This window comes from Puntigrus tetrazona, chromosome 16, assembly GCF_018831695.1.
Source record: "Puntigrus tetrazona isolate hp1 chromosome 16, ASM1883169v1, whole genome shotgun sequence".
Lineage (NCBI taxonomy): Eukaryota > Metazoa > Chordata > Actinopteri > Cypriniformes > Cyprinidae > Puntigrus > Puntigrus tetrazona.
Window position 1 is genome coordinate 10,138,960 of NC_056714.1, and position 17,179 is coordinate 10,156,138.

At 37.4% G+C, this 17,179-nt stretch overlaps 1 protein-coding gene across 1 annotated transcript in view; it reads right to left on the reverse strand.

The window, feature by feature from the left end:
- Positions 1–17,179, reverse strand: part of triob (trio Rho guanine nucleotide exchange factor b) — a 94,732-nt gene that overhangs the window by 39,397 nt on the left and 38,156 nt on the right. The window contains 10 exon segments of the mRNA XM_043261624.1: positions 1,645–1,819; positions 2,870–3,039; positions 4,355–4,546; positions 4,900–5,022; positions 7,395–7,625; positions 7,971–8,102; positions 8,959–9,150; positions 13,457–13,579; positions 14,730–15,218; positions 16,523–16,715. Coding sequence (XP_043117559.1) covers positions 1,645–1,819; positions 2,870–3,039; positions 4,355–4,546; positions 4,900–5,022; positions 7,395–7,625; positions 7,971–8,102; positions 8,959–9,150; positions 13,457–13,579; positions 14,730–15,218; positions 16,523–16,715 — 2,020 coding nt within the window.

Here is a 17,179-nt window from a genome sequence, read left to right on the forward strand (position 1 = left end):
CGAACAAAACATTTAAAACAGCCATCAAAGGTCAATCGCACAGCATGATGGGGTTTCTGCAGGTTTCTGCAAATGAGCAAAAGAATGGCATCTCGTAAACGAAACTGTCCATATTTATTGTATTACGTTTCTGAACTTCTTGTGCATGAGTGTTCAGTGCATGTTATTCATCAGAAGAATGGTTTCAGTCTTTTGTAATTTTGCTCCACCTCTTAAACAGATTCTATTTTGGATGACATCATCTTGGCCATTGGAGGAAACATAAACTATACGGACAAAATTATCGGGACACCTGACCTTTACACCTAAAGGGGCTTTATTTGTAGCTATTAATATGAAGTTGGCAGTTATAACAGTTCCCACTTTTATGGGAGGGCCTGCCACAATAAGTTTCTGTTAGAATTTTTGGTAATTTTTCCAGCAGAGCATTCGTGATGTCTAAAAGCCTGGCTCGCAATCTCCATTCCATTTTGTTTCAGAGATGTTGGATGGGGTGGAGGTCAGGGGTTTGTGTGGGCCAGTCAGGTTCTTCGTCAGTGACATGTGCTTTACATCATTCCATTCAACGCTTGGCATTGTACTTGGTGATGTGAGGCTTGCATGTAGCTGCTCAACCCTCAAGCTTGAACTCCCAGTGGAGTATTGGTGACGCCACTTTGTGACTACATGGTCTTTTGCTCCAACACTAGACTTTACTGAGCTCTTCAAAACAATTTGTAAAACACTTGTAAAAAACACTTGTAGACTGCATTGCTAGGTGGTTGATTTTATATACTCGTGGTAATAGGAAACACCAAAATTCAATAATTAAAAGGTATGTCCAAATAGTAACTAGAACCTTTCACCTATTAATTCAAGCATCAGTGACATATTCTTCTCTTTTCTCTCTCACTTACATTACTCATAACATAAAATAATATATTTTCATATGCTTGTTATGTTTATGTGGTTAATGTCCTGTGTTTTTAGTGATATTATGCAAACTGTGAGTACTTTACTCTCCTTTGCATTGGTGCTAAAACACTTCAATTTCATATATCATCAGATATCAAGTCCCTGCACAAAGAACTCTCCACACCTAAAACTGTAAAACATCTATTAAATTATCACTTGAGAATAGCGGTCAATTGGGAAACAAACATCTATGCTCATGCTAATCTGACAACCTTAAGCCTTTAGTGGCATTACAAAAATTAAATAGGTTGTTTCATGTTGACTTTAAGAACTTTGATTAAGAGCAACTGTGGACGTGTTATTTATTCGATATAGCTGTTAGCTTCTCAGAACATCCTTTTGACAAAAGCGTGATTCATTTTCACATGTCCAGAGACACAATCCTCCATGACTCATAGTGCCGGCTGTGAAAAGAGCATCCATGATGGCTTTATCTTTGCTCAAGGCTTTCGCTCAGAATCTCTGAGATCAGAGGATTTTGTCTTTTAGCACTTTGTTCCTTTGATCAGATGAAAACTGACAAGAATTATAGAAGCAACAACTCAACTAATACAGAACTGAAATTTTAAATTCATGTAATCAAGGGATGCTTGCCTGATGGCTACGACTTCCCCATACATTCGAGAACCAATTATCTGGTGGTGTTATAATGCCCTGTTTACAACAAAATGTCACAAATTGTGGACTCACATCAATGGCATCTCGTTCAAAGATCCTGAGTTGGAGAAAGAGCTCCAGTTTGATCTTTCGTTCCTGAAACAGTTCCTCCATCTGAGCCTGGGCCTCATCCAGCTGCTGCAGGACGCTCTCGATGTGAGCCATAGAGCTGTTATGAGGAGTCTTATTGCTGGAGATTGCAGAGTCTCTGAGGTCAGAAAAAAAGAGCATGCATGAGTAAGAGAGATATAATGTATATCATACAATTACAATAAAGCAGCTTCATCATTAGTCTCTGCAGATTAGGACATAGGTCATAGATGAACACCACATGAAATAACATGAAATATTGTTTGGATACGTAGAACTGTAGATATATAACCAAATAGGGAATGCATTATTGAGAGTAACACAGATTTACTGATGTTTCAGGAAAGATTTTTAGGTCCCATTTTATATTAAGTGGCCTTAATTACTATGCACTTAAATTTAAATGTATCATTTGGTGCATTTATTGAGTAGATGCATGTTTTTACACTTATATATTTTTCAAATTCCTATATGTAATTACATCTGTAATTATTCTGTCATTACATTTATTATTACGCTGTTGAACCATCCTTATGCAAAACCTGATTATGTTGAGTTCAATAAGGGCATAGGTCAACATCTTTGTTTGACCTTGGAACAATATTGTGATTAACCAATCAGATTTGAATCAGTTTTTAGTTTTTGTGAAATTTAGGCTAAAAATCATTGCTGCTTGCACATCAGTGTCACTAATCTACCATTAAATCTTAAAGGGGTAAGGTTTTGTTTAGATATAGAGATATGGTGAAGACAAAATTTTGGATTAAACGTTGTTCCAGGGTCAACAAAATATGCTGACCTAGAAACACGTCAAACTCAGCAAAATCAGGACGTGCCATCCCTTACACTGTAACCCACACTTAAACCTGCTTTTCATGGAAGTGTTTGTGGCATGTAGTTTTGTAGCCCCATAAATTAGTTTTATTAATAAAACCTGAAAAACTTGAATTGGATTTCGGTTCACGGAAAGTCACAAGTTTCGTAAAAATTACTAAATAATTTTACAAAAATGCAAAACGTGTCTGCAGGGTTAGAGTTAAGTAATTGTAATTAACACAACAGATGTCAATGGGCTACTTAGGACATTATATGACGTGCTTGTGTCAGAATTCTTATGTTTCAGCGTCATAATTTTCCACGAAACCGATGCTTTCTCATTGGGCAGTACCTGAGCTGCTGGATAAGATCCTCCCCTTCTTTAATGACGTTGACGGTGACCTGCAGAGTGGTTTGCTGCTGCTGACCGAAACGTTTGATCAGCTCCTGCACTGCCTCTACTGACTCAGCATAAACATCATCCAGCAACTCCTTCTGAAGCTCCTCCAACCATGTCCACAGCTGCAGAGAAATAACACCATTAGCACAAACCTCACAATGTTATGAACAGATCAGTGACCTATGTAGATCCATGGGTCTTCAAACACATACCATTCGTTCTATAATCTAAAATATCCAAATGCACAAACATAACAAGACAAACAGCAAGACAAAGACGGACTTTGGCTGCCACCGAACGGCTGGTGTTGTTATTTCCTGTGAATGGCTTCGTCTTATGTGAGCTCAGGATTAGCCATCTGCCTGTGTTGGCATGTCAAAAAGTGTATCTCCTGCCACAGCAGGCCATGCCTGTCCTTCCACACCTCCCCATTGTCTTTTTCCACCTCCACCATTCTCTACCTTTCTCTTTTTCCCAAAACTACAGTCTTTAACCCTTTATTAATACTTATACCGTTTTAAAATAAAAAAAGATGTCTGTATATGCCAGTCCGCTACAGGTAGCAGATGGCTAACATTATGCCATATGGAGACATTAAAGAAAGCATTGTTTGCTTGTACTAAGTACATTATGAATCATGCACACACTACTACTCATTATCATTCACAGTTTGTGGAATATAGATGGGCCAGAAGGAAGCAGTTCTAAATTCATGAGCAGATTTAAGAAGATTTGAGGTCCAAAAAAAGCTAACAACTAAGTTTGGCTTTATAGCAAATAACGTTTCATTTCTTCGTTTCAAGTAAGAGGCTGGATGGGATTTATTTAGCATGTAGGACACAGTTCACACTGACTAGTCAATTAGTTCTACCACTAGTGAATATGCGGGGTCTGTCAAACACAGTTTCAGTCGTGCTCGTTCTATGTAGCGACAGCAGGAGGAAAATTCCACTGTCCACAAACTGTGTAACATTAACTTTGTATTATAACATAATAGCAAATGTGTGAAAGTGAAAATTACTAGAACTAGATGTTAACGAAGCATGCAGTGATTTGTGCTGCAGACATTTGAGACGGTCTGAGTTTATTTTGCGCGATCTTATGTCTGACATTAACTACAGTAGTATGAAACCATGTATTGCTGTATCTATGTACAGTAGAATTCCTGTATTTTTACATTACATTTTACATCTCTCCACTAACACACTCTACATACGGTGCAGAATATCAAGCTATTGCTATATCGTATATATACAAACATATGCATAAATAAAGAAATGAAAAATAGCATTAGCATTAATAATAAAAATAATAACAGCAACAACAATAAATTCAAGAACATTTTTAGCATGTGTGTCAAGTGGAACACTATAAACACTGACAAAACCCGACATATCCACACCCACCAACACCTGTTCTTACTTTCTCATAACTTACCTCTTTGCTGTGAGTGTGGAAGGCCACAGACATGTCAAGCAGAACTTTGCGTTGTTCAACCCGTCTCACAAAGTCCTGGATACGATCTTCCAGCTGGTGTGCGGCCTGGTAGATCTCCTCAGGGTCACACTCGCCTGTCTGAGCGAGCTGCTCTGCAGCCTCCAGAAGTTTGTCTGCATTTGTGTAGGTGTTCTAAGACACAAGCAAAAGCTAATAGTCAAGTCAAGTCACCTTTACTTACATAGCGCTTTTAATAACACAAATTGTGTCAAAGCGCTTAACAGTATTAAATAGAGTCAGCGATATATAATGGCGAGATTACATTTTCTTACGTGTAGGCATTTCATTATTGAATTCAGAGATGTCGTTGTCTAGCTCAGTTTAGTTTAAATAATATCTGTGCAATCAAATCGGCAATAATCGCTAGAAATTAAGTGCATTTAATATGCATTTGACTGATTTCTGTGATGGCCTAGGGAGGAATTATGGGAGGAAAACAGGTAGACGATAGCCAAAGTGATGATCTTACGTAAGTTTCTCCTTACCTGAGCCACTTCTTCAAAGTCCTCGTGACGTTTCTGCAATGCTCGAGCCCTGTGAAGAGACTTCCCTACTCCTGTGTGCTTACTTAGGAACGCTTCGCCATGGTTTTCAATCCAATCTAGAACCTGTAAGAGAAGATATTAACAAAGATGGAAAATAAACAAAGGTTCAGAAGGTAAAAAGAACCACCAAATCACTATAAAAGAACCAAAAAGACAGTCCATATAATTGTAATAGAGTCCAGATTACATATGGAATACTTTTATGGTGGTTTTTGTCCTCTTTGTATATGGAGATGATCATTAATGAGACATTAATCATAATACTTATTTTTTGGGGATAAAAATAAAACATAATAAAACAACATAACTACAATGCACATACATTTAAATAATTAAACAACTATAATTCCATCCATTTATATATTTTTCATTCCTTAATTTTCATAGAATGTGGATTTTTATAAATCAAGCATAAACATGACACAATTTATGTATAATGAAAATATTCATCATATAAATTGTTTTAATCACTGCTAATTTATCTTTGTTAATGCCAGTTAATAAAAATAGTCGTGTATTATCTGCTCATTTTCGTTTTTAATAATGCATCGGTAAATGCTTAAATGTAATTAATAACTACGCTTAATAAATGTTGTAGAATCATGTTCATTCTTTGTTCATTTAGTCATATGTCCAAACATAGGAGAGGGATTTTTCCCGGGCTTTCCATGACAGTGGGAACCTTGTAAATGTTCAACCGATTTCTAGCAGAGAAACCGATGATACTTTGACTAAACGCATCCATCTGATTCATAAAAATAAAATATTTCCACTGCATTTCCAATGAAAAACCAGCAGGGGGCACCTCAAAGCAGCAGGACTCACTGCGACAGCTCCACACCACTATAAACATCAGCACCAAACACGCAGTGAGGTCATCCTGCAGATTAAGCGAGCAAGTGTCTGCTCTGATGGTGTTGTCGGAGAATGCAATAACTGTGTTTATTACAGATATTTGATTAATGGGGCATTATCTTTTGTGTCCCACTGCTTTGCACGACCATCTGAACACATATGCAGTATTTCACTAATAAAAACGAATTAGGAAAGGTTTAAGGGAGTATTAAATATTGTCTTAACCATTTGAAATCTACAAGGTGGAGCTGCTAAGACAGACATCTCGCATCTGGGTTTGAAAGCTTTCTACCTGCCTCAAAAGACGCCAGAGCACACTGCGAAAACACACGAGTCCTCTACTCATGCATATTTCATTACGCCACCTTTGATCTGGCTGAATGTGCCATACACAGAAACATTCAGAGCTGTTTGTGTGGTGGCATCTGTCAGCGCATGTGTGTGTGTGATTAGAAGCAATCATTTGTCGCGCAGATGTCGAGTCTCCAGCTCACTTGGCTGCTTTCTGATGTCTGGAAGGTTTAGAGGTCCCCTATGCCTGCATCATTTTATGGGGCAAACCCTCAACATAATGAGGCTGCTGAACACAGTTACCATGACAACTCATACTGAATGCGTCTGAGAGGAAAAAGACTAAGTAAAAAAAAAAAAAAGTGGGAACATAGTGTGGGACAGACCGTGTGTGAGAGAGAGTGAAAGAGACAGGGACGACATTTGGATGTTGTTTTGAAAAAGATGACAGAATTTTTATCTTTTGGGGAAACTACTTTCGATTGAAAAATAAAAATGCTAATATATAATCCAAAAATAAAATTAACTGATAAGTGATGCAGTGGTGCCTAAAATACCACTTTCAAATGTATATTCTGTGCTTAAGTGTGCAGAGAAATCCTATTTTACACAGATTTAAACGTAAGAAAAAACTGATCAACATAACGATGCCTCGCAGGCTTTTAGATGATGCCATTTTATTCAGACAAATAGAAGAAGAGATTCAACCAGATTTACCTCATTTTATGAGCAAGACTCATTTTAGTGCCATATTTATATTCATTTATCAAACTCATTCATTTTGTGTGTTTGCCCACATGAATTTATATTAAGAATGTTATTTGTGGAAACTTCAGCATTGCTATCACATGAATAAATTGCATTTTAAAATGTAACATAATGTAATATATATATATATATATATATATATATATATATATATATATATATATATATATAATAAACTTCTGGCCTCATACTGTATTTGTTTAAACAATTATTATCAATATATTTTAGTTCGATGGAAGAAAAGATTTCCTCAATCGAACCAGAATTGTGCGAAAGCAGGCAGATCAAAATCTCTGAGCAGGAAGCAAAATTCAGTGAAAACAGGCATGTGCAAAAAGAAACTTGTGGCAAGTGGGCGAGAATGAAATGAAAAAATCTGTCCTGCACAGATGTCTCCTGCAACGTTCTGACACCCCATCCAACCTGCACATCTCTCACTTCACAAATAACAGTGATTAACTGAAATAAATTGAAACCACATCTACATGGGAAGTAAAAAAACTTTACAATAAGCATCTGACCTGCTGAACATCCTGCTGGAAGACGCAGAGCTGAAGTCGTTGATGAAGACGAAGTTTGCGGTGTTGCCAGATGTTCTCCAACTGCCTCTGGTGATGCAGAACCTCATGAATGATATCCAGAACGTGGTGAACTGCCTTGGAGTAGTTAGCCGAGGCTGTCAGTGAATCCGCACTTCCTGGGGTCAAAGGCCTCTGTAGCTTATCTAGTAGGGCTTTGCCATCCTGACTTACCTAGGGATGTACAGATAATACACATCAACAAGCAGAAATGTTACTTACAGAAAAGAATTCCACCTTTATTTAAAAATCTAGTTTAGTCATGAAACCTCCTTCACAAGCAGTTACATCAATTACTACACAGCAGAAGGTGATTGGCCTCTGCTCTGCAGCCAATGAGCACGCTTGTTCACAATTTAAATAGTCTGGTCTAGTGTTTGCTGTAAATTGCTCCTCTGAAGTTCCTCTGAACCCTCCACCTCCCCAGCCCCACTTGTCTAGCTGTGCTATGGGATTTATGCGAAAGTGAAAATATTCACAAACACAAGCCAATATTTTTACTGAAATGGAGATTTGTACCTCAGAATAGGCAGCAGTTATGTGTTCATAGAGACCCTGGTGGTGGTGGATAGTGTCTTCCAGGTCCTGTAGCTCAGAAGGAAGTTCTCCCTCTCCACATGCTTTACACCAAGAGTCCATGTTGCTCATATACTAGAAAAAGGCAAGAGTGTTCAGCTATTTGGCTTTTAAACCAGATACATAGACATCTTGAATGATCATACAGGAATAATTATAAAATTAGTCAAGAATATGACAAATTCTCCACATTGCAATTGCTGTTAGGAAGCTAACTTTGAACTGTCCACCACTGAGTTATTTACAACAGTTTCTTATTTAGGAACAGATTAAATAAATTGCAATTTGTCAGTACAAAAAAAGACTACTGTAGAAAAAATAAACTGAATGAACAGCATGTCCGTCTAATATTGACGCTTACAATGGATATTAAACTCTCAAAGAGAAAGATAAAAGACAGAAAGATGAAAGGAACGGATTTCATTCATCCTTTTTCTCAGCACAGGCCTATCTACAAGAAGTATTCAATTAAAGAGTCTTTGAACAAGCATTGATGATACATTTAAAAAACAAGGAATAAAAAAACAAGATTTTACACTGGAAAAAACAACATTGTTAGGCTGCCTGTGTATACTGAGAAGTGCAATAATTGTTGCTTGCAGCGGTTATAAAACATTTGTGAGTGGTCAAATATGTCAACACATGGTTCCTAAACCTAATCTTAGCCAGTGATGTGAGTTTGAGACAACTATGAGTTTTTGTGAGCAACACACTATTCTCTAAAATCTGAAAGCCCTTCTAGCATACATTATACACACTTACTTGGCAATTTGGCTGAACATCTCAGCATCTCAAGATATGCTGCTTTGGATTGTTTTTTTGCAATTAGTATTTTGTAATTAACACACACACACACACATTGCATCAACGCATCAGTTTGTTTAGCCACTCAGTGTATCTGTGGGTATGCGTCCGCACATTCAAACCTCACCTGGTCAGTTTTCTGGTGGAAGTTAGCAGACATCTCCAGCAGCGTGCTCCTCTCATCCAGTGCAGCTGCAAACGCTTTCCACTCCTGTTCCAGCTGACCTGAGATCTGCTGAATCTGCTGGGTCGCATAGTGACCCGACTCCAGCAGCCTGTTCCCCACGGACATGATCCGACTGATGTTCACATACACATTCTGTAAGAGACCACAAAAACACTGATGAACAATTATAATGTGCAAGGGAAATATGGCACAGCTTAAACAAATCAAAACATACGATTGCTTTTAATATTACTGATTAAAATAGAAATGTTGAGTGGATGTGAAAGATCTTCTTGGAAACAGTATAAAACAGCAGTTCACTCGAATAGCTGCTCCAGCGAGCAGGCACACGTACACAGCTTTGGAAGGTCTTCAGGTCTTCCCATTTCAGACAATTAAATAAATGTCGTGGTGTGATTTAACAACTGAAACTACAGCATATGAAAATGCACCGTAAACAAATGTTTAGCATGCTAGATTACTAATAACAGACTGATATTTTCTGACTGACGTAAAACATAAAAAATATAAAACAATGACTATAGTATGAAATTTGGTGGATGTGGTGGAGATGTGTTGATGTCTAAGGAGGGTCTGAGAGCTCTCGAATGTAATCAAAAGCTATCTTAATTTGTGTTCTGAAGACGAACCATGGTCTTACGGGTTTGTTACGACAAGAAGGTGAGTGATTAATTACAGAATTTGAATTTTTGGGAGAACTAACACTTTCAGTGGCTGGGGAAAAACAGTTTTAACCCGCAACACCACGGCACAACTTTTCACTATCCAATCAAATGTCTTCAGATAGAATCAAGCTCCACCCTACACATTATTTCCACCTAAATGTTCTGTGTTCTTTAGGGAGAACTGAAGTCTAGCGCATGAGAGCGCTGGCAGAACGTCGAGCTCTGGTTACCATGCTGTTTCCTCACATGGGGCTAATTACACAGCCCTGAGGCATTCAAAAGGGAATAGAATCAATACACAGAGAGCTGTCAGATGAAAACCTGATGGGGGTTTGGTATCGGCCTGCGTGCAACAATAAACTGCAGCAGTCGTGTCCATGCACGTGTAAACCTGGAGCAATACCAAAGTCACATGCACACACAAAAACACACGCTCAAACCAGCTTTAAATCCCATCCCAGTATAACGCAATGGATGCACAATATAAAGATGTCTGCGTCAGTAATTTTACTATATATTTTTTTGTTTTTGGTATTGGTGTAACTCTATGCACCCATCTGTTATACATTAACATACAACACACAAACACACACTCAACCGTGGATAATTCTGTAAACTCTGGAAGATGTGCGCACCCGCTAAATCTGTTGTCGATTTTACCAAAAAATTCTATTTGAAGATGACCATTTCTAAAAATTCCAGCCTGCATATGTAGATAAGACAAGCCACTGGTGCCCACATGAACAAATGCACTTCCACCAGATGAAGTCAGGATGGAAAATAGGGTTACTAAACTCTCTATATCGCTAACCCCGAGCTTGGTTTCAGAGCTGCTCGGAGAAGATAGACATGCACCAGTAAACACAAATTCATTAAATCCCTCTGTTATGTATCACAGGCCTCGTGGATCACAATTAAGAGCTTCTGGTATCTCATTTTCATGTGAATATAAAGCAGCTTAAAGAAACCTCTGGCTAAACATATGCTAAATACAATAGGTGCTATTTCCATGTCAATGACTAGCATGTGGTTCATTAGCGAAACTGACTTTTACATGGGTTGAGTCATTTACATAAATGTACACAACTGTGTGTGTGTTTTAAATATGTCTTATATGATCACAGTAAAGTGTAGTGGTAATAGTAGTGTCTGTATATATTTTAATTACCGTTGTTTCTTCTTATTTAATTTTACACACGCTACATTTTATTTACATTACAGTATTCTGTATTATTCCTTTTCTATTAAACACACACACACACACACTGCTCCAATGAGAAGAATTCAGCTTTTTTCACCATATTCCCATTCTGGTCAAGCACCTGCAATAACTACAGTTTGGACAGAAATAACTTTTGCGATACCATAAGCCATCGTCTAATCCCAAAACTGAAAACATCACAAAAAGGCACCCGAAATGTCAAGTCACATGAGCACGAAAAGTAGAGTATGAAGGAAGTGCTTTACAGTACCTACATTTACACAGATCACGTTACAGAATCTGAACACAGCCAAGACACACACATACCGCAGAACAAAAGCCTTCCTCACATGAGAAAACTGCTTCAAGACAGTATCGGACCATGCAGTCTACTTAAACATAGAGAGTCATGCAAGGACAGTCTACCCTTCACTCTCAGACTCTCAGGATTGACGTTATATATATATATAAAAAAAAAAAAAAAAACCTTTTCTCTTACAAAAATACAGGATGATTAGAAAAGGAGTGCCTGGAACATTACACCTCCCTCTGGATATCTCTGGGACTAATCAATACACCAGCATGATGGGAGTTTTAATGTTTAAAATGCCTTTAGCCAGAGGAGTGTTTTCTACATGTTGTCCTCCAGATTGTCTTTCATAAGAGAGTGGGAGCTGAGTTAATTTACAACTTGACAAGCGTAACGTTCCGCTCAGGTGACATTACCCCTGGAACTCAATGACATAGCTGCTTAAGCATGTCTATTACGGAAAGGTTACAACCAGGCCCCCAGTGTGCCATGTGATGAGCATTGACATCTCCATAAATCGTCTATTGAATTACTGTCAATACATACAGCAAATGCCAATGCGATAAACACAGCAAACACAAAACGTGCATTATCACCTTATCAAGCAATACACTTCATCCAACAATATAACCGAGCTAACACAAAAAGTGTTTACATCCATTCATGCCTCATATCAGACGGGAAGTAAGGCTCCTAGGACTTCCTGAGGAGGTGGCTGCAGTGCCCCCCGGCTGCCCGGCAGTCAGGCTAACCCAAAGCAAACAGTCGACAAAGCATTTCATCCGTTAAGTTGTGCACAGTTATAGCAACGTGAGAGGGGGGTGGACTGTTCTCACAGCTGAGGCAGGACATGTGATTTTAGCACACTCAGCCAAACCTAACACACTAACAAAACAGCAGCAAAGAGCCTGACGAAAACCTATAAAAACATCCCAGCGATTGGCAAGGGCCGTAACCTTAACATTTCAGAAAATTCACGAGGGTGGAGAACATGAATGCATGAAAATAATAACAATAATAATTAGCTGAAATGACTACATTTGCTTCTATATCTATATTGTTTCTTTTCTTACATGTTTATGAACATCTGCTTTGTCTCCATACTTATGTTTCTTTATTGTTTATCTAATAAATCTATCGGTTTTGTTTCCATATCTATATTATCTAGAACGGTTTCATGTGTGGATTTTTTTAATTGTTTATGTAACTGTAACAAACAAAAATAATCTAATAAAAATGATTTAATAAATAGCACATATTTTTAACTGCCTCATTTATGAAACTTGTGTAAGTTTAAACGTAAATTTGGAGCTAAATTGGACCCAAAAACTCTCTTGATTTGTGAAGTGAAATTAATTTCAATGTTGTTTATAAATTAAATGTATTTTCACTTTTTCCTTTTCCTTTTTTTTCCTTTATTTTGGTCAACCAATTCATTTTATTATATATGATAATGGAAAAATAATTTATTAAAATATAAATGCATCAGTTTTCCTGCAAGAAAACAAAACATTTGGAAGTTTTATGCACATTTTATGTACAGTTGGGAGCAAATAATAAGTGTTGCAAGCTTAAGCCCTACTTAAATTTTCCTCAAAAAATGCTAAAAACTAATTTACAGTCATAAAACGTAATGATTTAAAGATTAAACATACGTTTCACATCTATATTCAAACATAAAAACACATCAACTACTGGTCTGTTACATCGTTATTATGGTTTAACGACTTATTAATGCAAGTTAAAAGTTACCAAAGTTATATCATTTAAATCTGAGAACAGCACTTAAAACTACATGGGTCCTTTGTAAAAGGACACGCTGCAAGAAGATACGTGCTGCAGACTCTTCCTATTGGCTGAACAGCAGTTACATTTAGATATGGATGGGCAGATGGCAGATGAGACCACGGAGATGGAAAATCAGTGATTGATGCCATGCCGTTTTCTTGTGAAACTCTCTGCCTTTGAAACCTACTGGGGGTGATTAACATGTCTGCCAGGGTCACACACACACACACACACACACACACAGGGATGATGTATCTGCGTGTGACTGTTCTCCCGTGGCATTACATACCCTTCAAGTATATACTGACACGACTATTATACGACAACAGAAAATTCATTCTTGCATGACTAAGTGAGTCAGGGCACGTGTACAAACGCACATCGTTTAAATGATGTAACACACATCAAGCTACACTGTTATAACGCCTCAGGTGGTGACACGCATTACTGCTGGACCACTGGACACAGCCTTACCATGCAGTTCATTGCAAAGTGGTTGTGCTGGGTCTGCAGCTCGAGCACATGCTGATGGTTGGCTCCTATCTCTGTGTAGGTTGTTAGGAACAGGCCTTTATTATGGACGATCCAATCGAACATCTGTTTAGAAGAGAAATGGAAGGCATAAACTGTGAAATATACTGGAATATTGTTTTTCATGTTATACTTTAATACTCTTTCATAAAGAAACAGCATTTGAACACCCTCAAAATATTTTCAGTTTCAAAGGATTCTATAAAATCATGCTTATTTTTATTATTTGTTGACTTGTATATTAAATAAGTTAGTTTTTTATATTATTATCATAACTATTTCTTTAATTCTGACTATTAAATACTTTTATATCACTATATACCGAATGGTACAACATATTTAGCTATGCTCATTGTTTATACACTAACGTTCAAAGTAAAATAAATGAATACTTTTTTAGCAAAAGCTCGTTAAATTGATCAAAGGACATTTATAAAAGACATAAAAAATACTCTACTTGTAATAAAAGCTGCTTGTTTGAATTTTCTTCACTTAAAACATCTGTGAAAAAGCAGCTTTTCCATGAAATTAATAAACTACCCTTTGAAATTAAAATAGACCAATAAGAGACCACAAACATTTGAATGGTGATGCATGCATGTTAGGTGCCTTAGGGTTTAAAAATCTGTTGCACAAATTTAGCAGAATAGGCATTCCTACAGTGTTACCTTCTTGTAATAAATGCACTCTTTGTCATTTTAACAACATTTAGTATGACATCCAAATATAAAATTGAACCCTTAAGAAAAAAAAGAACCAGTATGTTGCAACTTGGTAACATGCAATAAGCATGGTATTACCATGTAATATGATTACTCTATCACTGTATTGGTGGAGTGTATTTTTGTTAGGAACTTAAAGTACAGAACTTTTAGAAAATTTTACAATTTGCATAAATCCTTGCAAATAGTATCTTTTTCATTATATGGTCACACTCATCCAATTCTCACTATTAACAAACAATAAAGTCTTTGCTGATTATTAATAGTTAGCAAGCTAGTTGTTAAGTTTAGGTATTGGATGTGATTAGTAATGTAGAATATGAGTTTTATAATTACCAATACACAGCTATTATGTTAATAAGAGTCATGCTAATAAGCAACTAGTTAATAGTGAGAACAGGTCCCTATACTAAAGTGTGATCTATTATGTTATGGTCTCAACCGTGTATTATATGTAAAACTATTCAGTTTTCTTATATAATTCATGTTCACACCTTCTCTGCATCCTGCTGAAAGAGTCTCAGCTGGAAGCACTGATCCAGTTTAACTTTGCGCATGTGCCAGGATTGGTGCAGATGCTGGCGAGTGGCGTGAAGTTTATCCAGAAGCGCCTGGACTTTTGGAGCTAATCCTTGGATATCTCCTCGGCCTTTTTCCCCACACTGGATTCGCTGAAGCAGGAGTTGACCCTCAGCGTCTAACTCCTCCACAGGAGCTTTAGTAACCTTTTTCTTCAAGGAAGCGTGTTCCTCTAGGGCGCGCCGAGACCCGTCCAGGTCTGACGGCAGCTCCCGCTGGGACACCAAGTCCTGGAGTTCCTCCAAACGGGAAAGGATGCGAGCTGCATTGCTTGTGAAGTCTTCAAAGGCCAATCGAACTTCGATCCACTCCTCGTGGTCATAATCCAGACTGCCATCGAAGTCTGGAGTCAGCTGGGAAGGATCAACCACTTTGGTCAAACCCTCAAGGGACACCATGATGGTCTGAAAGGATGAAAGTAGGACACTTAGGTTCACATTCTGATTTTTATATCTTATCTATTGAACATTTTTCATTTAGTTTAACTTCATCCTAAAGGAAATAGAACCCCATGGAACACTCTACATATCTATATATGCATTAAATGGACACACACACACACACATATATATATATATATATGACTTGAGTGGTTAGATTTAATTAAAACTTTATTATTTTATTAAAAACACTAGGGGTGTAACAGGTCTTTTGGTTCGTGTGCTAGCGAAACTTAATTGGACACAGTTTTATACTTTTAATAAAAAATGTTTTAATAAATCTTACAAACCATCTTTCCATGAAATTAAAACAATAAATGCATACTTTGTGCATACCAAGCCACTGTGTTTGTCACACCCCTAATATTCACTAACACTTGAAATTAGAACTTTATTTTAAATTTTGTTTAGAAATACACATAAAAAATAATCACATATATTTTATCGGACAATTTCAAAGGCTCGAATGCTTGTATTGGCGTAAAATGTAAACTGTCACTGCATGGCTCTGATCTACATTGAAATATTAAGATATCATAAATATTAACATCACGATTTTTAAAGCTGCTTTGAAACTGTGAAAAGCACTATAAATCTAATCTGCCTTGTTAAGCAATACACTTTTGTCTTCGACTCTGTGGGAGGTTTCCAAGAAGCCGAAATTGTTATTTTAAACAACAATTCAATTAAACACTGATTGGATGGTGAATACAAAGCCTATTGGATCAGTTACATTGAACACTTTACTTAAAGGAGCCAGAAAAAACATTCCAGAGATTGCAGCTCAGGTCATGTTATTAGAGACAACAGTAGACGCATGAGGGGACAGCGGACACTTGAGACTCGGAGGTGGATAGAGACCAGAACTCCAAGACTGGTCTGCATTGCATCAATATTGCAATTAGAAAGTACGTTCCACGCAGTATTTCAACTTCAAATAACATTTGCAATGCAGTTATAAACACTTAGTATAACTCAGTTACACATATATTGCAATGTACAGTAATAGTAGTTCTGAATGTTGTGCCGCACTAGATGTATTAATTTAAGATACCTCCTTTGGGAGATTAGGCCTTCAAATTAAATATAACATTACTGCATGTGTCTTCCTCTCAGCTCTAATGAAATAGGTCAGAAGTAATTTAGACAGCTCTACTTTCACCACCAATGTGGAATATTCTAGTGAAACATATATAGATATAGTTTTATATAGTTTTCTCTTCAATTTATTTCCCTGAAAGAATATGTACGATGCACAAAGTCCTTACCTCAAATTCAAACTTGGAACTGCCAAAATTTGTCCTCTGTTTCTGCCAAAAGTTGTCAGGCTTGATGATGAGAGCGACGTGGATGCAGGAAGGAAACGATTCTTGCAGGATCTTCAGCAGAGGTTTGATAGAGTCCCATTTGGATCCTCGCATATCCACGATGACCGTGAAGCCATGTCTGCTCACCTCCTCGCTACACAAACAAATAAAAACTCATCATCAGCTCTTCCGCACCCTGCACCACATCATTAGGGAGATGCGAAAAGGAGAGGAGCTGCTGCTTTCAGACATCTCTACGAACTGAAAAACATTTTTGCACATTACGTACGACGCGAAGGGACAATGCACGAAAAAAACACTTACCCAAATTTAGCATGTAAAAGATAAAGAAATCAAATCGTACAGAAAAAAAAGCTAACTAGAGAGCTCTTCAGCTTGGAAAACAGCATGTTGACTCAAGAATGTTTTCATATCCACAGCTGCACTCCTCTAGTCTGACTCTTAAGCAGGAATGAGCAATGGACAACTCTAAATCATTCTGACCTCCCTCTCTGAGAGACACACACACACAGAGAGAGAGAGAGAGAGAGAGAGAGAGAGCACATGATGAGATGAGTGAGAAAGAAAACAAGAGCAAGGATAACACAATGATTTATA